Source organism: Podarcis tiliguerta (genome assembly GCF_965153285.1).
Source record: "Podarcis tiliguerta genome assembly, chromosome: 14".
In the NCBI taxonomy this organism is placed as follows: domain Eukaryota; kingdom Metazoa; phylum Chordata; class Lepidosauria; order Squamata; family Lacertidae; genus Podarcis; species Podarcis tiliguerta.
This window is the reverse complement of record NC_139547.1, coordinates 5,221,683-5,244,974: the sequence shown is the minus strand read 5'-3', so window position 1 is coordinate 5,244,974 and position 23,292 is coordinate 5,221,683. Positions and strand designations below refer to the sequence as shown.

The window sequence follows — 23,292 nt, the reverse complement described above, 5'->3', positions numbered from 1 at the left end:
TTAGCTGCCTTTCAAGTGTTCAAGGCAACAAATAAATAAAACATATTCAACAAAAGCAAAACAGAGGTAACAACATCAATAGGAGCAAACAGCCTAGTCAGCTGAATCAAAGGCCAAACAGAAGGGATGTGTTCTATACCATTGGCAGAAGGAAAACAGAAAATTGGAATTTGGAACTCAAAAGCAGAGCCAGAAAAGAGGACTAAAGCTGGCATGATCGACAATACAAAAAGACATGGACTTTTCACCACAAAAAAAACTAATAACCTACTGAAAAGCCTCAAATAGTGACCCTATTCACATGTATCAGGGCAATCAAAATTATTCAACCCCAATGCAAATCAGGTTTATTATCAAAATGCACAGACTTTCAGCTATTTGCAATGAGCAAATCAAACAAAAGCGATTGAAATAGCTCAACACAACAGATGCTTCAAGTGGTTTCCCCAAATTCAGCTGAAATTGCAATTTATATTGGCTTCTTCAGTCTCACTATTATTCAACCCCTTCAGGGCAAGCATCTTTAGTACTTAGGGAGCAGCCTTTTGCTCCTATGACCTCCTGCAAAAGAGATGCATAGCCAGACAGCAGCTTCCGGCAGCATTCTTGAGGAATCTTAGCCCACTCCTCAGGAGCAATGGCCTCCAGTTCAGTAATATTTTTGGGTTTGCGTTCTACAACCGCCTTCTTCAAATCCCACCAGAGATTTTTTATGAGGTTCAAGTCAGGTAACTGTGATGGCCACTGTAGAACTTTCCAGGAATTCTTCTGCCAAGCCTTGGTGGAATCTGAGGTGTGCTTGGGATCACTGCCCTGTTGGAAGATCCAATGACGTCCAAGCTTCAGCTTCCTCACAGACAGCACAATGTTTCCTCCCAGGATTTCCTGATACTTCAGTGAATCCATCCTGCCTTCCACACGCTGCAGGTTTCCAGTGCCAGAGGATGCAAAGCAGCCCCAGAGCATCACCGAGCCACCACCATGCTTCACCGCAGGCAGAGTGTTCTTCTCAGCGTAGGCTTCATTCTTCCTCCTCCAGATATAGCGCTGATCCATGGGGCCGGAAAGTTCCAATTTTGTTTCATTGCTCTACAGAACAGAATCCCAGCACTTCTGTGGTTTATTTATAAGATTTTGAGCACACTGGATCCGACTTTTCTTGTGTTTTTCTAGTGGTGTACGTCTTGGGAGTTCTGGGATGGAAACCTTCTGCATTTAGTAGGTGCCTTACTGTGCTCACTGAAACCTCAGTGCCTGCTGCCACCAAGTCTTGCTGCAGCTCTTTTGCAGTCATGCAAGATTTTTTCCCAGCCTGCCTTCTCAGAAATCTGGTTGGTGCCACAGATAGCCTTTTCCCCCTGCCCCATCCAGGTAATGTAACCATTGTTCCTTTAACTTTGAACTTGCAAACTATGTTCCCAACTATGTGCCTCTAAGAACATTCAGTGCCTTCACTATCTTTTTGTATCCTGCTCCTTGTTTGTGAAGGCCGATGATCTCATCACTTACCTTCTTGGACCATTCTCCTGACTTACGTCGTATTTCTAACATGTAGCCAAATTTGATGCTCAGCAAACCCCTAGGCCCAGGGGTTTTCAACCTTTTGGAGTCCATGGCTCCCTTGACCAACTACATTCTTTCTGTGACACCCCTGTGGGGCTCAGGAGCCCAGTTATGTCACACCTTGCTTGCAGAGCCAGCAGCCCCTCACCCCTTTTTGAACACCCTCCCTTGTGGAGTGTTCCCTCAAGTCTCCTCTCCTCTCCTTGGGAGTCCTCCAGGCAGCAGCCACCACCCCTGGTCTCTGAGCCCCCTCCACCCCAAAGAGAGGTGCCTCCAGACCCCACCCACAGAGACCTGGAAAGATGCCCCCCGTCTTAGCAGCCCGACAGAGACTGGCCAAAGATGAACATGAGGCCAGCACCTTACTCACCTTGGGAGGCAGCAATGGGTGCCAATGAGCCTGCACGGCAGAAAGGCTCCCCATCTGTGCTGGGCATTCAGTTCCCAGGCAGGCCTTGCACACAGCAAGCACAAGAAAGGCCAGAGCTGTGCCTGCCCATGTGCCTGGCCTCCCACTTGTCTGTCCATTCCCAACAGCAAGGGCTGGTGGACTGGCTGGCTGGGCTCCCTCACCCGCTTGTTCGCTTTACTCCGAGGCCACCTCAGCTTCTGGCAATCAGCACCCCCTGGCCAGCCCCAGAGGCACCATTCGCATGGGGAGCTTGTAGCCAGGGCTGCTGCAATAAACAGCTGCAGAAGCCTTGGGAGGAAATGCGAGAGGGCATCAGAGGAGGGAGGGAAGGAAAGAGGGACTGAGGCCAGTGTTGCCCATGGCACCCTTGACCACCATTCAAGGCACCCCAGGATGCCATTGCACATTGGTTGAAAACCACTGCCCTAGCCAGTTTACGTATTTCATGCGTTCCAGCTCAAGCACACCTGGTGCAACTAATGAAGCTCGATTAGTTGCATCAAGTGTGCTTGAGACAACACCTGTTGTATTTGTGCTGTTGTGAGGGATTCTATTCAGGGAGTTGGATAATAGTGAGACTGGAGAAGCCAGTATGCCAGCTGAATTTGGGGGAACATCCCCTGTGTTGAGCTATTTCAATTGCTTCTGTTTGATCTGCTCACTGCAAACAGCTGAGAGTCTTTAATTTTGATAATAAACACAATTTGAAATAGGAGTTGAATAATTTCAATTGCCACTGTAAATTGTGGTTTACCTATTGGCAAAATGTTCAGGGGCAGCAATAGTCAAGCAGTTGGATAGTGAAAACCAAGTTGGACATCAATACCTGCACTGCTGGCCTGGTTTTAGTTTGCACTTCTTGTCTTCTGGTTGGTTTGCATCATAGCAACAGTCATCTTTACACTGGTCACTGTAGCCACAATCACACTGTTCTCCTTGCTCCACCAATCCGTTCCCACAGATAGGTTGACCAGACTCTGAAAAGCAGGAAGATCTTCAGAACACTTTGTCCCTTAAACATATATTGTGAGATATTTGGAGAAACACTGGAGGACACAGTGATTAACTGAACCAAAACAAAAGGGAAATTCCTTTTAAATAACCAGAGCAGGTATGGGAAACATTTCCCAGGACGCTTCTAATGAGTGCGTTGCAGGAGGCAGGTATCAGCTTGCTCTGACTTTCACGGGGGGGGGGGGGGGAGTTGCATTTTTTTGTTGCTTAAAATGTTCTATTTACTCAAAACGTGTGGATACTGCTCTCCATCCAGTAGATTCCAAGATAGTGAACAAATATAATGATTTTATTGATAAAAGTATTTCTATGCTGCAATATCAGAGCCATATATGGCTATGTAAACTAAAAAAAACTGTACGAAAAAATTCTTAAAATGACTAGTCAGTTAAAAAATATCCTTTGAACAGCCACATAGGCCTGTGGCATGAAAAAATATTTAAGTGATGCCTGGAAGTCAAAAGGAATGCTTGCTGAATCTCTGCTGGAACTGGAACTTTAGCAATAATATTTGGCAACAACTAAACCATAGGCTAAGGCACTGCATGCATTTATATGCCTGGGAATACAGAAACGTAACCAAGAGCAAAAAGGTTGCCACTTAATGGTGTGGTGCATTTCTTTGTGAGAGGATGCTTTGCAATCAGGACACCACCAACAAAAAAACCCTCTCCTTTGTTGTGACACAGTGCACATCTGTTAAGAAGGGCCCTTGAAGAAGAGCTCCAAGCAGATCTCAAAACATGGGTAGGTTGGGACAAGAATTTGAGTCTTTAAAGGTAAATGCCAGCACCTTGAACAGGACCCAGAAAAATAGCATCTGTGTGAGCTAGGGGGTAGGACACACTTGTGAACAAGCAGAGCTGTAGTTTATTGGTGACAAGCAAGATTCTTGCTTGGTTTTGCTTGGCTTTCTTTTTTATCTATTGGGGGGACAACTGGCCAGTGAAATTTTCAAAAATGACAAATTGGAGAGTCTGTAGACTGTCTAGATTTCATACTGATACCCTATTCCCATATCACCCTCCCCCCCAAAAAAACATGGATGAATTATCGACCTACCAACAAAACAATTATTTCTCTTTTTTTCAAGAACTTGACTGATATTCCGAACGCTACAGATAGAGAATTTGTTGTTGTTAAGTTTGTCCCCAGATGTTGCTCTTGCATACATGATGTAATTGCCATTTTCTTTCTGTCCCAAGTTTTTAGACTCTCCTGGAGTGCATTCTGTTCCAGAATCATGCTGCAAGAGAGATAATTCTCGGTTTAATTTTCTGTTGTCTTAAAGGCAGCTTTACAGTAATAGTGTTAGTGGAGGAGTGAATGTCCCCAGGATAAGAGGCAGGCAGGGTTAGGGAGAAATGATATTTGCAGCCAGTTTTCCTGGAATTAATGTGAAAACTTTTCATAGAACATTCACCAACCAGCACCCATAAGCAATATTATATTTTTGTTACATTCAATAGATTGTTTCTATCCACTAATAACTAATATGTTTATCCATTAATAACCAATATGTTATCCCCTTATCTGCACAATATGAACAGTCTGAGCACCAACTGAAGTAAAATTTAGACTTAAAACTGCAACAAACCATTCTAGCAATAGATAAAACCAATGGCTTCAAGTTACAAGAAAGGAGATTCCAACCAAACATTTGGAAAAAACTTTCTGGCAGTAAGAGCTATTTGACAGTGGAACATTCTCCCTTTGGAAGGTTGTGGACTCTCCTTTCTTGGAGGTTTTTAAGCAGAGGTTGGGTGGACATCTGTCATGGATGCTTTAGCTGAGATTCCTGCATTGCAGGGGGTTGGACTAGATGACCCATGGGCACCTTCCAACTCTACCATTCTATGATTCTATGAAAACAAAAAACATTTTAATATTTCAAAGTGCTTTGAGCATCCAAACTCCAAGTTCAGCATAAATTGGCATTGCTAATCCCAACATGTTTAATATCCCACTGGAAGGTGTTCAGTATCAATACAAGCTAGTCACATAAACCATAAGAGACATGGCAATTTTTTCTTAAACATTTGGCGTAAGTGATAAGATTTATATTTAACACTATCAAAAGCCAGGACAAAGAAATTGATTCTCCACATTATGTTAACCAGACTATATATCATTGCTTACATTTTAGCAAGGCAAGTTGCAATAACTGTGTCCACACAAGAGAGTGTGTCCGCCTTTGTATTTATACAAACAGCACATTCCACATGGTTATTGCAAACTACTCCTGCCACATCTCACACAAGTCCTAGTAATTTCACTGAAGCTTGCAAAGGACATGTTCTTGGAAAGCAGAGTTCAGTCCTTGTTAACATCTATCTTGCAGAAGCTTGCTAGCACATGTGACCCTGCAGGCTGTGAAAAACAAGGCCAAACTGTATAGGAACAAGCCAGTATTCTTTCAACTATGCCATAGCAAAGGCTCTAAAATGTCATTTCTCAGAGAGAGAGAGAGAGAGAGAGAGAGAGAGAGAGAGAGAAGCATTTGCTCTGTTGCACAAGGTCACAAGTGCACTGTGAAAGTATGTTAATTCCTGATTGCCCACGTTCAAGAGTCAAGGCATGGATGCAACAAACTGTTAACTTGGGAGAAGCACAACTCATCTCAGTTCTATTTACACAAAACGGGAGGGGAGGATTTCAGCACAACTCTTGGGTACCCCTAATCTGCTGTAGAAGCAGGGCCAGCTAGGAATGCAGTTGTAACACTCATACTTACTGGAGAACCAAAGTTATGTCCAACTTCATGTGCAAAGGTGATATGAGAGACCTTAGGAGGGACGTGGGAACCATAGTTCTGTACTGTGATGATGCCAGTATTTAAGGATTTCTTTTTGCCGTCAGAATAAAGCTTGCTCTTTTCACATATACCACCAGAGCTCCCTGCAGTTAAAATTAAGCAAAAACATTTTAAAAGGGGATTATTCTAGATTCACTAGAAAGCTATGAATAAAGATTCCAGCTAAGAAAATGCCACAATAGAGCTTTTCTCGCCATTACTTTTGTTATCAAAACATCTCACCCTATATTCTGGCATAATTAGCAAGGTGCAACTGTAACAAAGCTCTTTGTGCAGACAAATAGTGAATGACAGGCAGATTTATTGGCCACGTTTAATCCCCTGCAAAGCATTCCCTTCCATCAGAAGTTCAAATTTCTGGCACATTCCACATTTTACTTAAGCGGACATTTCATTGCTTAGGGTTAAGTGAGGAACTGTTTTAGTTTATGTAATTTTACTACTCCACCTCTAGTATCATTTGGAATAATCTCCAACACAGAACTTCTGCCACAGAACAACAAACTGACACAGTGAGCTTTTCCTACGAATTGGCTGATTGACCTTAGAGCAGGCTTCCTCAACCTCGGCCCTCCTGATGTTTTGAGACTACAATTCCCATCATCCCTGACCACCGGTCCTGCTAGTTAGGGATCATGGGAGTCGTAGGCCAAAAACATCTGGAGGGCCGAGGTCGAGGAAGCCTGCCTTAGAGAGCGGCTGCTGGTCAGTGTAGGCAAGGCCAAGCTAGATGGGCCAGTGGTCCCATTCAGTGCAAGGCAGCTTTCCATGATCCTATGACCACTTTCCACAATCCTATCATTCCATTTGGGCTCTATTTGAAGTTTTGATTCTTTGTTCCAACATGTATCACTGACCTTCCATTCTGTTGCCAAGTTTGGAAAGGGTCTCACAACTGGGATAGTAGAGCATGAGAATCTTAATCTCAGGTTTGTGGGTTCGAGCCCCACATTCCTGCATTGCAGGAAGTTGGACTAGCTGACCCTTGTGGTCCCTAAGATCATAATCTTAGGATTTTATCAGGACAAGTATTTTTTTTGGGGGGGGGGGGGACCTACAAACTATTCCTTAGTAAAATATCTAATTTTGGACTGAGGAAAAAAAGTTTTTATCTTATACTGGAGAGGAGAACCTGCAGCCTTATGTGACCCTTAGCCTTTCATATGGCTTTCAGAGAGAGACGGAGTGGGGCAGAGAGAAAGCTTTACAATTCTGCACTGCCACAAACTTTTCCCACCCTCAGCTCCAACCCCCAATGGCCAACAGTCTATTCTATATGGAGGTCAACATGCACTTGCAGGGGTAGACTATAAATTCTTGAGGTCCTCAAATATGTGCTTCTTAAACTGTGATTCTTCCAAGTGCTACAGTTCCAAGTGCTTAAATAGCACACTTTGCTGTTGCAAAGTACTTAGCCTAAGAATATCTGCTTATCTCAGCAAGCAGTATGACTCATTCTTAAGAGTATATTTACAGACCAACTGTTCTTCGGGAAGTTTGGGTTGAAACCACAAAGACAAAAATATCAGTTAGACAAGTCACACCCACTTCTGAGTTACCACAGTTATCCAAAATTGTCTTCCTGAAGATGAAACTACTGATCAAAAGGAATTCTAATAGGATGGTGGGATAGGTTGTGACCTGAAAATAACATAAATTGTGCTATGCAGAGGTTAACAGTAGTCTCTCAAAGGTTTTGTTTTGTTTGTTTGTTTTTGAGGAAGGACCTATGTTACGTCTGCAGAAAAATAATACAAGAGTTGCCAAAATAACCAGCCGTCTGTGGGCTTTAAAAATGATATTTGCAGAAGGATAAGGTTGATAATTTCCCCTCCTTCTTCTATACATTACTTATTAATGTATATGTTGTTTTTCAGTCAATATTGACTCCCAAAGCAGCTTAAGAAAGAAGTTGTTTTTGCCACCCAAATGCTACGTAGAGAAATGCCCTCAAGTGTATTTCACGCACCCAAATGCCCTGAAGTGAAACACCCATAAGTCACTTGCATAGTGGTTAGTGAGTTTAAGCCATAATCAGGTCAAAAGGCATTCTCCTGTTTAAGGCTTGCTCCCCGAAGGTGACTTGGATAAGTACAAAAAGGAAAATCCTAATGACAATGCCTGAAAAGGACTACAGGATAATGCCTTATGCCAATTATCTAACTCAGTGTTGTCTACACACTGACTGGCAGTAAGTCTCCGGTTTCAGACAGGGCCTTTCCCAGCCCGACATAAGAGATGCTGGGTTTAACCTGGAATATTCTGCATTCAAAGCAGGAGCTCTGCCCCTGAACTATAGCCTTTCCCTAAGCCCATTGAAACAGAAGCAGATCTGCTTTGCCACTTGCTTTTAGGCAGAACCTGGACGTTAAGTAGTAAACAAGTGAAGTTACCTCTATCCAAAGACCAGACATGAGAAAGGCAACCTGTCTTCTGTCAATGGGCTACAGTTAGCAGTGGGAAAAACAACTTGTAGTCTATCATTCTACTACTGCCTTCTCTTTCCTCTTCCTCTGTATCCCAGAGACTGTTGCAGAATGGACTGGCCACACTTGCCAAAGGTTTGAACTGACTGCTTGCAAAGGGTTTTGGAAATTAGTCCGAGTTTCACATCCTCCTAGCCTTGGACTGTGCTAGATGATCCTTCCACTTTGGTTAACTGCAATGAGGGCCGCTTTAGACACTTAATTGAAAAGCAACTCTACAGTTGCTTGAAAATTGAAAAGCAACTCTACAACAACTATACTACAGTGGTACCTCTGTTTATTTACTTAAATTTGTTCCATAGGTCCGTTCTTAACCCGAAACCGTTCTTAACCTGAGGCACGCTTTTGCTAATGGGGCCTCCCACTGCCACCATGTGACTTCCACTCGCACCCCAGGGCAAAATTTGCTACCCGGAACACCTACGTCCGGGTTAGCAGAGCTCGTTACCCAAAGTAAGGAGGATGGTACATAACCAGAGGTTCCACTGTACACAGTTTAAATGGGCACTGATGATACCAAATGGGAGTTGTTCTGGTATTGTCTAGCACAGAATTCCCCAACATAGTGCCCTCCTGGTATTTTGGACTACGACTTTTATCAGCTGCAGCCAGCACTGCCATATGATGCTGAGGCTGATAGGAGTTGTAGTCCAAAATGTCTGGAGGTCATCAAGTTAGGAAAAGTTATAACTTTTTTCTGGCTGGTTAAGATTTATTTCAACACTTCAGCTGTAGGGTAGAAGTTAATCTCCTGTGCCTCATATACTTTTGTGGGAGTAAGGAGCATATGACAACTACGTAGTACAAGTGAAAAGAAGTATCACCTCAGTCAGGCAAGCCTGCCAGGTATGCTGCCTTTCAGTAACACTAGGAGTTTAAACTAGGCAACACAGCCATTTAAGAATGATGGCCATGATGGAACTCTGTGTATAGAGCCAGACCATTGCCACAACACTGACAGGCAGCAGCTCTCCAGGATACAGGTAAATAGATATCCTTGCTAATAGATATCATTTTAACTGGAGACGCCAGATTGGTCTTGATCTTAAGATCTTTAACACACAAGATGCCCTCTGTACTTCACTCAAGCAACATAAACTATTTTTAATTTTTTTTTACCTGAAGGTGCTCCAACCCAAGCCAAGCCAAGGACACCATCATCAAAATCACGATCAGTGAACACATAGGCTAAACAATAGTCATCATGATTCTGCTCAGAATTGAGTTCCAAAAATTTCTCCACACCAATATTTGGAAACCTGAAGGGATTGGTAGGGTCTTTTTCATCTTGAGTAGTGTTGATCTAAAAGAAAAGGTTCTGTGGTGTCAAATAACTCTTGCTAGCCAAGTAGCAGCTTTTCAAAGATGTAACCTATGCTCACTGTAAGAATCCACACTGCAAAAGACTGATTCACAGATATAATAATATACATTACTCAATCTCACCAGTTTAACATTCAGTGACTCAGAAATGAATTATATGAACAGTACCTGCTGAAAAGCATTCAGAGGGGGAAAGAAAACTCTGTGGTGCTTGATCTGCAAAAGCAGTTCAACACATGCAATTTGTGGCTTGATGTTGCAGTCATTAAGAGGCATGGTATGAGGTGACACAGGACCAGAGAAAAGATTATTTGCCAAGAGCCAAGGAACTGCTTTAATCACCACCCAAGGACAACAAGTAAATGGTAACAATGTAATAAGTTCAACAGATGTACTCCAATTCCTAGGGGCTAGTAAATTTAAACAAAGAGGAAGCAAAAGCACAGGAGAAATCCCTTGAACTCTAAGGGAAAATGTAATTGGAATCAAAGAACATTTGCAGTTATAGGAAAGCTTCAGGGCCTCAATACCATCACCCAATAGTACAGATGGAGTGGCATAAAATTTATATTGGCCAGAAAATGGAGATAAAATATCACACCCAGAATCTGAGTGTCAGAGGGATGAAGGTCAACCAAGCTTAAACTTTAAGAAGGGGTGGAAAAAAATAACACTTGCCTTTTATTGCTCTCAAACTCGTAAGATTTGTTTTTCATGTCATCAAGTCTGAGCGCTATATTATTAATATTCCATTATATAATCTCTCTGAGACAAAGTGACTAGGTCTAAGCCCACCAGCGGGTTCCAAAACTGAGCAGGTATTCAGACCCAAATGTGAAGTCCAAAACTTCTCCACTATGCTAGGCAGGGCTTCTTAGTAAAGAATCTAATTTCACCAACTGATTTTCCTTGAGATTTTCAGAATCTCAGTCACCCCTCTATTAGTGGAATTTGGAGGAGAATCTCAATGCTTATGTTAGTCAAAATGGTACCACACACAAGAGAGAACTTCATGCTGCTCTGCGGCTATGGAAGACTGAATGTGTTTGGGGGAGGATGGCAAGCTGCGGGAGGAGGAATGAAATGGGTAACCTGGAAGAGGTATGGCTGGCTGGCATCCTGACCAAAAACATTTCTCTATGCAACGTTTTGTTGCTGGTTTCATTTGTAGCGAAGATTCAAAAGTTGCCTCCACATCTTTTATTCCATTAGTGTAAATAGGGTAGGAATTAACAGTATGTTCACCAGCACTGGACTACTGGAATAAATAATAGGCAACTGAAAACACTTTAATTAGCAGGAATGGCTAAGTTAGCTAGAGCTTGCAAGGAACAGAAATTCTAAAAATTAAATTACAGAGTACTTACTCTTATTCGTTTCACCATAAAACTGATATTTCGGATTCCTGAGAAATCTGTTGACTGGTAAATTGTGTCAATTGCTTTAACATGGCTGGATATCTAAAACAGAAGAAGGTTAAAGTTCTGTGCATGTAGTTCTCTGAGAGGCAAAATGTCAAGGGAGCTGCCTTAAACCATTGATTCATTTAGTTCATTTACTTCTTTATTTAAAGAAGTATTTATGTACCACCCATGTACAGCTATATAAAAGCAGTTTAAAAACTATTAAAAGCAGTACAAAATAACAGGCTGTTGCTCTAGGGTTCTAATCCTACCTGGAGATGAACCTGGAACCTTTTGTATAATAATCAGCATGTCCTCTACCACATCCCAGGGAAATTTCAGGGTCCACCCCCTGCATGGGCATTTATCATATGTTCTAGAGATACATAAATACCCATAGTAGTGCACACCCACAAGTAACTATAGGTTCTGTTGCTGACAATGTGCTTTTTATGTGTTGTGCAAAATGTTGCATACATGACAATTTCCCAGGAAAAAACAATGTAGGCAGTTGTACATTAAGATGACTTTTTACATAAAGGGCATCCTCCTTTCACCTCCTTTAAAAGAAAACTATCACTTGAAGCAATAGCTAAACACTTACCTGCGCAATCACAGCTTCTCTTGTTCCATAATATCTAAAGAATAGGTGGTCTGTCTGAATATAGAGTTGACAAGTGTTTTTTTCAGCTTGTGCAGCTCGTTTTCTTCTTAAAAGCTCTGGACCCTGATTGGTAGATTCTTCTGAAGTTTGCTGCAGCATACAAAGCCAAGGAGCTTAGCAATATAGATAAATAACACTTCTATACAGCCTTCCAGTTCAAAGAATACAGAGACCAACAGCACAATCCTAACCATGACTACTCAGGAGTAAATCCTATTGAATTCAGTGGGGCTCACTCCTGGGTAAGTAGAATTATGATTGCAGCCTCAGTTACACACAATGAAAAATGTTATGCACAATAGTAACAATCTGCATTAAAAACAGGGGGGCGGGAAATGAGAGAAAATAAGGCCTGTTAAGAACCTTCAAATCAAGCAGGGCTCCAACATGTAGATGGCAACTGTGGGCAAGTGGTGACTAACAATTTGTACTGGCTGGTAAATTCTGATGCAGTAATATGCAAAGATGTGTTCAACACCGAAGCTTCTATCCTCCATCATGCAAGACCTGGCTGTCCTCTTTAGTGAGAGAGTGGTCTGACACATCTCTGCACTGTCCACAATTACAGTTGCTTGAATCCAGCCACATTCCCATTCCCCTATTACCATACGTACTGGTACAGTGACTTGGCTCTTAAAAATGTTTGCCTCCAATTAATCTGGCACATGCAAAGTTTATCTAAGGACTAAGAGGAAGTAAAATAGCTCATGAGCCAGTTGAATGCATGAATGAAGTTTCAATGAAAAAAGACACATTTCTGCAGCCTGAGGAAATTTTCAGCCAAGTTTTTAGGCCTGCTACTGACAGGTATTTAAAATGTTCTTAAAAGCTGCAATTAACTTTTAATCAAAATCAGAAAACCTAATAAATCAACTTAGCTTAATGGTATCCATGTTCTTGACTGTAAAGCTTCAGGAAATTTAATGAAAACTGCATTATCAGGTAATATGATTCAGGTCCAAGTAACAGTTTAACTAGTTTTGTGCCATCAAGGGTTCTTTGAGCTTGTATTTCTCATACAGTCCTCCTATGACATATATCAATTCCTTTTTGAAACTGAAGGGGGAGAGTATGCAATAATGACAAGGCATGATCCTTGGTCATGGCTACAGTAAATAGCTCTTTGGCTTCTGGCTAAAGAGTGCAAGTTCCTTTACAAAGCTATGAGCCTCCTAATATGGAGCAGTGGGGGTCAGGAGTAAATGATTATATTTATATACCTGGTTCATGGGCTCTTCTACACCAGTCATTTGGTACTTTCTCATTCTTTCAAATACGGAATGATCTGCACAGCCACCTTGTGGTCCATATTTATGTGGGTATCCTAGAACACAAACCAAGTGACTAGTTGGATCTTAATTATGAAACTAGTGACAGATCTGCCTAATACTTTGTAAGTTACTGTCAAATTTTTTTAGTGAAGACAATCTGCATGCTTTCCTCATAAGCTGTTTTGAACTTCAGATATCCATTTCCCTCCATGTTTAAAACAAATGCATCCTATTTTAAGATTATAGTGATTTCAAAGTAACTAAAAAGGGGGAAAAGAGTTAACTAATGTCAATGAACAGTTTAATAAGGACTGTGTCAGTTTTGACTATGCAGCGTTTAAGAGCTTGCATACTGGAGAGGCACAGAAGAATCAGGTAGTAGGTATGTACAAAGAGGAGCCAACAAAGAGAAGTTCGTGGTTTGATACCGCATGCTCACAAGGCTGCAATTATTTACAAATTGTTTTCTAATGTTAAATAGTGCCTCCAGCTGCAAATTAGTTCTTACTGATATGAGTAATAATTAGGCCCAAATGCCACTGCTACCAGCAGGTTGCACAAGCTGAGGACTCATTCACATGTAACACTAACATGGCTTACTATAAATGTGAGAGAGTGTGGATACTGTGCTCCTCCTCTGGACCTTCTGTGATGTTAAGCCATGGTTTCGCTTTAAAATGTTATCCATTTTTTTGGGCTTGTGGTTTGTCTCACTATGGACAAGACCATGAGCTGTAAACTCTAAAGCAGACTTTGGTTACAAGCTCATGGTTCGTCTAGAGGAAGCTAATAAAGGAATTTAAACAAACCCAAAGATATTTGTCAGGCAATACAGGTGGCCTCACAAAAATCTCATCTGACAAAGGCCAAGGTAAAGGGGGTGTCTTCAGCAAACAACGAAAACCCATTATGCCCCCTCCTGGGCTGCCCCCCCCATGATTTATGAGGGCAATGAAAGTGCCAAGTAGGCCCTCTCTGCACATATTAACATCTGACAGGATCCGTAAAGAAAAAGGTCGTTATTCAGATATTTGGGGCCTGAGTACTTTAGCGCTTTATGGCAGCAACTTGAACTGGGCTCAGAAACTAACTGGCAACCGATACAGCTGTTTCAAAACAGAGGTCATGTACATTTTACATGAAACCCCAGCTGATCACATGGCTGCAGTATTTTAGACAAGATGAAGTTGACAAATCATGTTCAAGGACAGCCCCACATAGTGCACACTGCAACAGTCTGATTGGGAGGTTACCAGAGCATGAGTCCAGTGACCAGGTAATATACCCTGGCTGGCTCTCAGGTAGCATTCTTGAGGCAAAGAAGCAGCATGGCCTATAAGAAATAATAATTTAATAATAAATTTAAAAAACAGCCAGGCATTATGGGAGTTGTAATCCAGGAGCATCTGCAAGATTAGCCAGCCCTTTAGTAAGATGCCTAACTCATGCTCTAGAAGAACACTGGCATTGCTCATGTGTTTGTTTGGGCCTGAACTCGGTCAAAGAAGGAGAAGCAATTACTACTCTATACAATCATGCAAGAAACAGTTTGGTCACATTTGCACAGAGTTCAGCAGGACACACTTCACCTTATTCAATACAGTTAAAGTAGTAAAAATAGAATTTGAAAGCTCCAGTATGTACATCTTCTCTCATTAAAAATATCATTTCACAAGAATGCTGTTCTCTGTATTATATTATGACTATCATTTCATTTTCCTGGTATGTATTAAGAAACACTATGACATAACAAACAAGCATTCCTATATAAAGCAAATCCAAGGCACTTGGTGGCGGAAGGATTCAGTCAAGCTATTTTTAGAAAATATTTAACAAAGTACTACTTAATGCTAAAATTAGATATATACCAGCTTTTGCATTTGCAATTTGACCAATTAATCAATATTTTCTTCATAATATCACAGCTTCGAATGTGTGCTGATCTAGATCTACTGCTAGATAGTTTCTTTTCTCTTTAAACTTTCTTCAGCTGGATAGCTTAGTTACAGCATGGTGCTGATAGTGCCAAGGTTGCAGGTTCGATTCCCATAAGGGACAGCTGTATATTCCTGCATTGGAGGGGGTTGGAGTAGATGATCCGCTGGGTCCCTTCCAACTCTACAATTCTGATTGTATTATCAGCTTTTAATTCTGATCTGAACATATGAAAGAAAAGGGGGTATAATCAAATGTGCCAACAAGCCCCAAAGCAGTCCCATTTCCTACCACCCACCATTTACTTAGTACCAATAGTATATTAAAAAGCCACGATTAAACTGCAAATCTTGCTCTACGAGAAAATTTCCAGTGATTTCTGCATTTCATAACACAGCTTTACAGCAGAGGTTTTCAACCTTTTTGAGTCCACGACTCCCTTGACCAACTATCTTTTTTCTGCAGCACCCCTGTGGTGCTCAGGAGCCCAGTTATATCACGCCTTGCCTGCAGAGCTGACAGCCTCTTACCCTTTCTTGAACACCTCCCTCAGCCTCCTTTCCTCTCCTCTCCCCTCAGGAGACCTCTGGGCAGCCGCTGCAGCCACCCCTGGTCTCTGAGCTCCCCCCCCCCCAAAGAGGTGTCTGCTCCTGCTACCCCACAGGGGCTTGGGCAGAGGATGCCCCCAGCTTTAGTGGCCCAACAGAGACTGGCCAAAGGTGAACATAAGCACAGTAGCTTATCTTGGGTGGCAGTAGGGCTACTGCAACAAACAGCTGTGCAAGCCTTTGGGAGGCAGAGACACGAGTGGGCATTAGAGGGGGGGGAGAAGGAAAATTGCCCATGACACCCTTGATCATCATTCAATGCACCCCAGGGTGCCGCACCACACTGGTTGAAAACCACTGGCTTATGGCAAAGAACGAGTACTAGTTAATGAAGACAATTCGTTTCAAAACAGAATGGAAAGGATTTTGTAAAAAGAAAAAACCCTTATCACTTACATTTTAACATTAAAAGTATGAATCAAGATCAAGAGTAAGAATCTAAAATAGTTCACCATATTTTGAAATTAGAATAGAAAGGTCACCTTTTACTGGCCACCAATTTCACTGCAACATAGACAAAGGGCTTTGTAGAAAGTGGACAAGAAGATCCCCACTTGCAGAATAGGCTTTTGTTTAAACTCTGAATAAGACTTCATTGTGATGCTAAACATATGTTGCATTGTTGTGCCTGAAAAGCCGCTAAAAGGATATTCCTGCCAAAAACTGAAAGATCCGGCAACCAACAGGCTCATCCATTAGAAATACAGATTCTGTCTATCTCAAACAATCTTCTCAGCTGATACCGGTCTTGTTACCTTCCCATAGTGTAGAGTGCCTCAAAGCACAGGAGACAAGACTTCTCACAATCAAACACTCACTAAATTCACTTTATTCTCTGTCAGCTGAATTTGATCTGATAAACCTCAGACAAAATGATGGACACTGTCAAGGTGGTCTGTTTGTATAAAAACTAGTTTTCCAAAATGAATGTCCTAAACAGGAACATCAAGCTGTTTTGCTCCCATACGTTTGGGTTTGCAGTAGTATCTTCTATCTCTACCTCTCCTTTGTAGCCTTGCCAATTCCATACTTTGCTTCCAATCCAGCTGCTAAACTAATAGCAGAGTAGGTATAGTTGGGTTAGATGTAAAGGTGGGGGAGGTTTTGCAGCTGTGAAAAATTCTTTGCCTGTACTGATGTGAGATCTCAAGGCAAAGTGGCTGCTCCTGGCTCTCTCTCCCCTCAAAGGCTCCGGCTTCTCCTCCCCTTTCCCTCTCCCTCTAAAAAGATTTCAAGGCACTGCTATCCCAAGAATAGCTGTTGAGCTCTTCAGAGAGTAAGTGAGTGCTCACTTCCCTGTCCAAAGCCCCCCACATCTCCATTGTTAATGCAAGACTCACTGCTGCTGTGATCGGGAAGGAAGCAAGCAAGGAAGGGTGGTGGCAATAACAGGGTAAGAGGGGTCATGAGGGGAGTCTGTCCAAGTGTCAGAAGTGCATGGAGGAAAGGCTACAGAACTCCCTTCAGCAAATTGGAGAGGGTCCGGCTGCATAAATTCGCATAGCAGGGGGCTGAGAGTGACAAACGCCCAGTGCCTAGCAGGCTCCCTCAACCTTGGCCCTCCATATGTTTTTGGCCCACAACTCCCATGATCCCTAGCTAGCAGGGAATTGTAGTCTCAGAACATCTGGAGGGCCGAGGTTGAGGAAGCCTGGCCTATGCCAAGGCTTACCTAAACCTGAATTCAATCAAGTGATGGATATTTTAATCCCACAGCACGCTGAGAAGAAAATCTCCCAGAGGGAAAGGAATAAAACTCCTCTTGGATGCCTTTCCTTTTCCTTCCACGCAGCTGAAGTAAACCAGTGGGGATAGTGCCCTCTTTCCTGCCAGCTCAAACTTATGGAACCAGCCAGCTCAGCAGCTGTGAAGAGCCCACCCAGCCCTTTGGGAGAGGGAGAGGGGGAGAGAGAGACTTTTGCTACTGCTGTGCTTGGCAAATCAGGTGTTTTGCGGGGCAGAGTGGTGCCCAGCAGACAGGCAGCTGGAGATGCTAGGCACAAAGGTGGCTCCCGGACATCTCCAACCAGTCTCAAAAGGTCCGTTGCCAGTTGCAAAATGAGAACAGTGCAATGAGAATTTTGGTCTTTGGTTGTATTATGTATCTGAGCTCATGAGTGAAGACTAACAGCATTAACTAAGCTGCTGTGATAGCAAGGGCTATTCATAAACATTCTAAAGCTCAAATCTGATGGAATGTTGGTCATGCACTTTACAGGAGAGGTGAAAATGCCTGAGATTAGAACCTTATACAGACTTTAAGGGCAGTAGCCCTGCAAAGAAGGCTGTGAACTGGGAAGGAATCTGAGGTAAGGAGGTGAAGGGGTAGGGATCCCAGAAGAAGAGGTAACTGAAGACAAACAGGAACCTCAAGGAAGTTTAAAAAAAAAAGCAGAGGCAATAGAGAAGTTGATGAAGGTGGAAGATAGGAGCTGATTTGAACTATGTTTGGCTATATCTTCTTAATTATCCTTATCAACTTGGGCTACTGATTTTCCATAATATGATCTCAAGAAATGTACTACCCATTCCTTTCACTTGAACCCAGAAGTTCTTGACACACTGCCTGAACAGATAGCAGGAGCCAGAGCAATGGCCCCAGCATACACTAGCACCAATTTGTCCTCCCTAATGAAGAGACTAGGCTGGTCCTTTTTTAAGACAACAAAGGGGTCATGGAAAGGGACAGAGAGCAGAACACAACAAAGGAAAGCTTTATTGCTGGCAGAAGTCCTTCCAGGATTCCCTAATGCTATCCTCAAGACACGGACAATCACTAGAACTGCTAAGCCACACATTTAATTTCAGAGACTGACAGCCAGTGCAACATATCCAATAAATTAAAATACTAAGGAAAATTGCTTCTACAAAACCTACAAAATATGTGCAGGTCTTGCCCACCCTTTATCTTGTATGATACTAATAGTTATTGCTTAAGAAACACATCTGATATAACATTCCAAGGCAACATACCTATGGCAATTTATAGCTGTGATGTCACTCTTCAGTTACATGCATTCCCTAACACTTTGGTATCCCAGACCAAGGATACATGTGTAATATCACTTCCCATGTGGTGTTGTTGCTGTTGCTGTTTGTACCCCACCATAAGTTAGCCCTTAGGCATCTGTCATCCCCACACTTGCAGTCAAAGAGATTTACACAGTAGCACAACAGCGAATGCCTACATGAGTATGGGAACAGCTTTCACACGGTTTGCTTTCATAAAAAATCGTGTCACACCATTTTAGGATATTTGTGCTGTACTGATTATTTTCACTGTACATGATAAACGTATATACTTACTAATATCATCTTCGTGATACATGACTGAATGAAAAGGCAGGGCTCTGTCCTTAATATATCTTTCTGCTGGTTCAATATAGAAGGTCCCAGTGTGAGTCTTAATGAATCCTTCAAATCTTCCATCAACAACAGATCCATGGCTAAAGCTTCCCTGCTCACCTTTAGGGGAGAAATAGAAGATTAAATAAAAAAGTGCACTGGCAGTTTTCATACTCAGGCATCGCCACCAATAATTAAGCTTCTTAAACTATGCTTGCAAACAGCTGATACCCTCCCCTGCCAGCCGCCTTCTCCTTTAACCACCATTAACATGTTTTGCTCAAAGCAGGAAAGTTGCAGAGCTATCCCAGTTGCTTCAAAAATATTGTATTAAATACCATGTGACCCTTATATGAATGCTTAACCAGCTTATTATAAAACCTCTACCATGAAGTTTTGTCACAGATTTAACCTCTGAAAATAATAGTTCGGTTGGCCAATCTTGCTGAAATTGTTTACCACTTTTCAGCAGGTAGCAAACAGTCAAAAAAGTAATACACCATTCTGCACATAACTGTACAATTCCAGTTTATCATTAGTTTTAATAAATAGTGAAAACATCATTAGCAGGATCAGTTCTTTAAATGTTTAAATTCCCACTCTCTTAACAAGCCTTTTCCTTAAAGTCACAGAAAAATGAAAAGGATGTCTTTTTGATAGATGTTGACTAAACTTATTCCAAAAGTTTAAAAAACAACACGTCTCAATTATCCATAAAAAGACTCGTAACATTAACTTTGTGAACATTATTTGTCAATACACAAATAATGAGTTTTAGCAAACAAGATGTCCTGCAATATTTCTGACACCATCAAGCCACTTACTGATTTGCTGACTTTTTGTGCTATGAAGGAATAATAACCTTTCTAATAATTTCCAAAAGGTTGTCATATTAGTCTGCTATAGCTAAACAACAAATTGTGGGACACCTTAAGAACTGACAAATTTACTATGATATAAGCTTTCATGGACTACAGTCCACTTCTTCAGATGCCTTCAAGTGTTACAGGAAAATAAACACATAGCTGGTAGTGGTGGTAGAACTGTAAACAGTGCAATCAGAAAGAAATTAAATGCAGGAAAGTACAGAAGGTGATAGCTACATTAACAATGGCCAATAAACTCTTTTTATTTTATTATTTTATTTTATTTTATTTTTATTTTTTGGTAAAAGCAAACATCCTAGCATTGGTAGGTCAATTGATACATGTAGTGTGATCCTAAGTTTTATATATATGAAAAAAACCTTTGCCCTGATTCCATCTATGCATGATAACAATTGATCACTTAATCCTCCCTAGGTGTATCTCCATAAAGATCATTTACCCTTCAACAACTAGGGTTGAAAACCACATGCAAAGTATCTGCATGTGTGTGAGTGCAGCATGTGCTATATGCATTTATTTGTGTGGCTTTATTCGTTTCAAAGGCATAACAGGGATCCATGCTTGGATTTTAACACAAGCAACAAAGGTACTTCATATAAATTCATACAAATAAATTATTTAATCCAGGTTTGAGGAATATTTGGCCCTTCTTTTGTTGCTGAACGACAACTCCCATCAACTCCAGCAAGCATGGCCAATTGCCAGGGATAATGGCAGCTGTAGTTCAGAAAACTTTGGCCATCTAAATATTGCTGAAGTGGCTTTAATTTGAAAGATGACTTACACCTTTTCTCCATTGGTGCAAAGGTCTCATGCATAAGTTGGGAATATTTCTGAGCCCAAGGCCCACCTTCCTTCAGAGCCAATCTTCTGAAGGTCGTCCTCCAGTAGTGGGTGCAGTCAAAACAGTGAGGGGGTGCTACATGCAGGCAGGATGCACACATAGTGCACCTTCAGTTAAAGGCAGTAGGCCAGATGTGAGGCTCGCCTGAGGTAAGTAGCTTTAGCTTATGTGATTTGACAAAACCAATGGAAAGAGAGCACTTCAGCTTAAATCCACATTACTTGCAACTTTTAGAGGCAGTTTTCAGGTGGACTTTCCAAAAATATTTCAATTATTGAGAACTGCTCTATTGTTCACTATTATACTTAAAACAGATTTATCACTAACTTAAGACAACAACAAACTATTTAAATACAAAATGATTGAACTTACCATAAATGTGCCCAGTATATATGTGGGAGGTATCGTAATCAAGTACTTTATCTGATATCTCTAGCTTGAAGTCATCACTAAAGAGAGACATATCTCTCTTCATTCGAAGGTTAAATTGTCTGTAAAGGGAAGACAACAGAACTTAAATGTAAACAAAGGAACATACAGTGGTACCTCTGGTTGCGAATGGGATCCGTTCCAGAGGCCCATTCGCAACATGAAAAGAGCACAACCTGCAGCGGCGAGTCTGCGCACGCGAGGGTTGTGATTTGCCACTTCTGCGCATGCACGTGACATCATTTTACGTGTCTGCGCATGTGCAAGTGGTGAAACCCGGAAGTAACCCTTTCCGGTACTTCCGGGTCGCCGCATGACATAACCTGAAAGAACGTAACATGAAGCGGACGTAACAGGAGGTATGACTGTACAAAGCTGACTTCTACAGAGTCAGACAACTGGGTCCATCCAGCTCAATACTGACTACACTGGGCAGCTGGGGTTCTCCAAAGTTGCAGATGGCATTCTCTTCTAGCCCTATCTGAAGATGCCAGGTGTTGAATCTGGGACCTTCTGCATACAAACAAGGTACTCAACTACTAAGCTACAGGCCATATTCAATTACAAAAATACCTCAAGAACACGAGCTGTTAAGAGTGTGAGTGAGAATGAACATCCTGAATCTTGTTAAATACTTTCCTTCTTTGATATTCATAGGCCATCAATGTAGCCCAATTATCCCAAAATACCATCTGGTACTGCAGCCATGCATTCCCAGTTTCCTTTATTATAATCTATAGGTTTCCTATTTCAACCACTTATAGGAAAACATCTGCCCCCTGCCTAGAAGTACACATTAGGAATACTGCTCTGATTAAAGCTGCAAGAGACAGTACCACTCAGCAAAATCTTATAAGCAGGGGACAAAATACTGTGGGTGGGGAGTCAGGTCTAAGCAGGACAATTTGCAGCGAGCTTTTTCTCACTCCAAAACCCAGAAATCTTGGAGAAATCCATAAATTTTTATTAGTCAGTTAGAGCGGGGCAATTTCTCTTTGCTCTTTCATTTCCGGCAAGAAGCCAAGTATAGGATAAAGCTCTTTTGCAGTAATCCGGTCTATTAACTAGCTGGGCCTACATCTACTTCTGCTCGTTAGTAATTCTAACTAAAAAAACCTAAGCTAACAGAAAAGCAGGCCCAGACCATAAAACGGAGAGGAAATTCACAGTTGGAACCACGCAAGAGAGTAAAGGCTTTCCCAAAATGAATTTCGCTTTTCATTTAATATTGATGTCAAGTTGTCCAGGCCACCTGTCACAGGAAAACTGCCTTGTGGATCAAGTTTGTTCTGTAGGTCAGATGTCCCCTATCCTTGGATTACTACTATGGGAATAAACTACCGATTTCTAAACACTATAAATATACAACTTTTAAGAGCTAGATGGAGACACAATCGGTTTCTACACAAACAACTATCCACTAAAATTACATTCACTTGAATTTTGTAAGATAAACTTCTGAAAGTTAGTTTTGGTAAATGCAAGTAGAACAGAGCTAGTGGTGTGCAAAGCAAGAGTAAAGGAAAAGAGAACAAACATGTGTGTTTTTTTAGCTGTCTATTTTTTAAAAAAACAATGTAGTGCATTGGCTTATAAATGTATGCAGCAAGGAGCAATTTCTCCTTCATTCCTTCAGTACCTCAAACTTGAAAATTAACAGATGAAAAACCAGCTATGTATATACAAAGAAGGAGATTTCATTGTGCCCCAGACTGTAAACTAGATTAGCCAAAGTCTGTCCAGTTCCTGAAAACTTAAGTCTTGAAGCCAACAGGTTGCCAAAAAAAGTTACAAAGTGCTAAGTGCCTTTACACATTGAATGAAAAACTTGAAGGAATTCAACAGCCAAGAACCATAAGTACAGTGCAATGTTAATATTAAGTTAATTCTTTACCATTCCTTTATATTTGATGAAATTTAAGGAATATAAAGTAATAAGCTTGATCTGATATTTACCTTCCATGAGCATGGAAATCTAAGCGTAAAAATTGGTCTTCATGTGATACTGCTCTTTTGGCACGCTGGTGTTTTTGGTGTAATGAATCCACATCATATGACAGGCCTTCATAATGTCTTATGTGTTTATTTAGAGGATTTCCGTATTGACCTGTGAACAAAACAGTGGATTGATAAATCAGTCAGTCCAGGCACATTTCACAAATAAGGGAAAGGCTCTTTTCCCAAACTATTTCTATTTTCATTCTCCCTTAATTTTCTAAACCTTTTGCTTAGAAAAGTAAATTGAGATTGTTAATACAAACTCAACGTCAAATGGTAGCGATATTCTTGCATG

The 23,292-nt window shown here is 41.4% G+C and overlaps 1 protein-coding gene across 1 annotated transcript in view; it reads right to left on the bottom strand.

Annotated features, from left to right (window-relative positions):
- Window positions 1-23,292, bottom strand: part of ADAM10 (ADAM metallopeptidase domain 10) — a 46,820-nt gene that overhangs the window by 10,456 nt on the left and 13,072 nt on the right. Inside the window, exons 2-11 of the mRNA XM_083413034.1 lie at window positions 22,956-23,106; window positions 20,943-21,061; window positions 18,801-18,959; window positions 12,901-13,004; window positions 11,621-11,770; window positions 10,981-11,073; window positions 9,410-9,593; window positions 5,724-5,887; window positions 4,052-4,235; window positions 2,802-2,952 (exon numbers count right to left, since the gene is read on the bottom strand). Coding sequence (XP_083269160.1) covers window positions 2,802-2,952; window positions 4,052-4,235; window positions 5,724-5,887; window positions 9,410-9,593; window positions 10,981-11,073; window positions 11,621-11,770; window positions 12,901-13,004; window positions 18,801-18,959; window positions 20,943-21,061; window positions 22,956-23,106 — 1,459 coding nt within the window. The remainder of the gene's footprint in view (window positions 1-2,801; window positions 2,953-4,051; window positions 4,236-5,723; window positions 5,888-9,409; window positions 9,594-10,980; window positions 11,074-11,620; window positions 11,771-12,900; window positions 13,005-18,800; window positions 18,960-20,942; window positions 21,062-22,955; window positions 23,107-23,292) is intronic.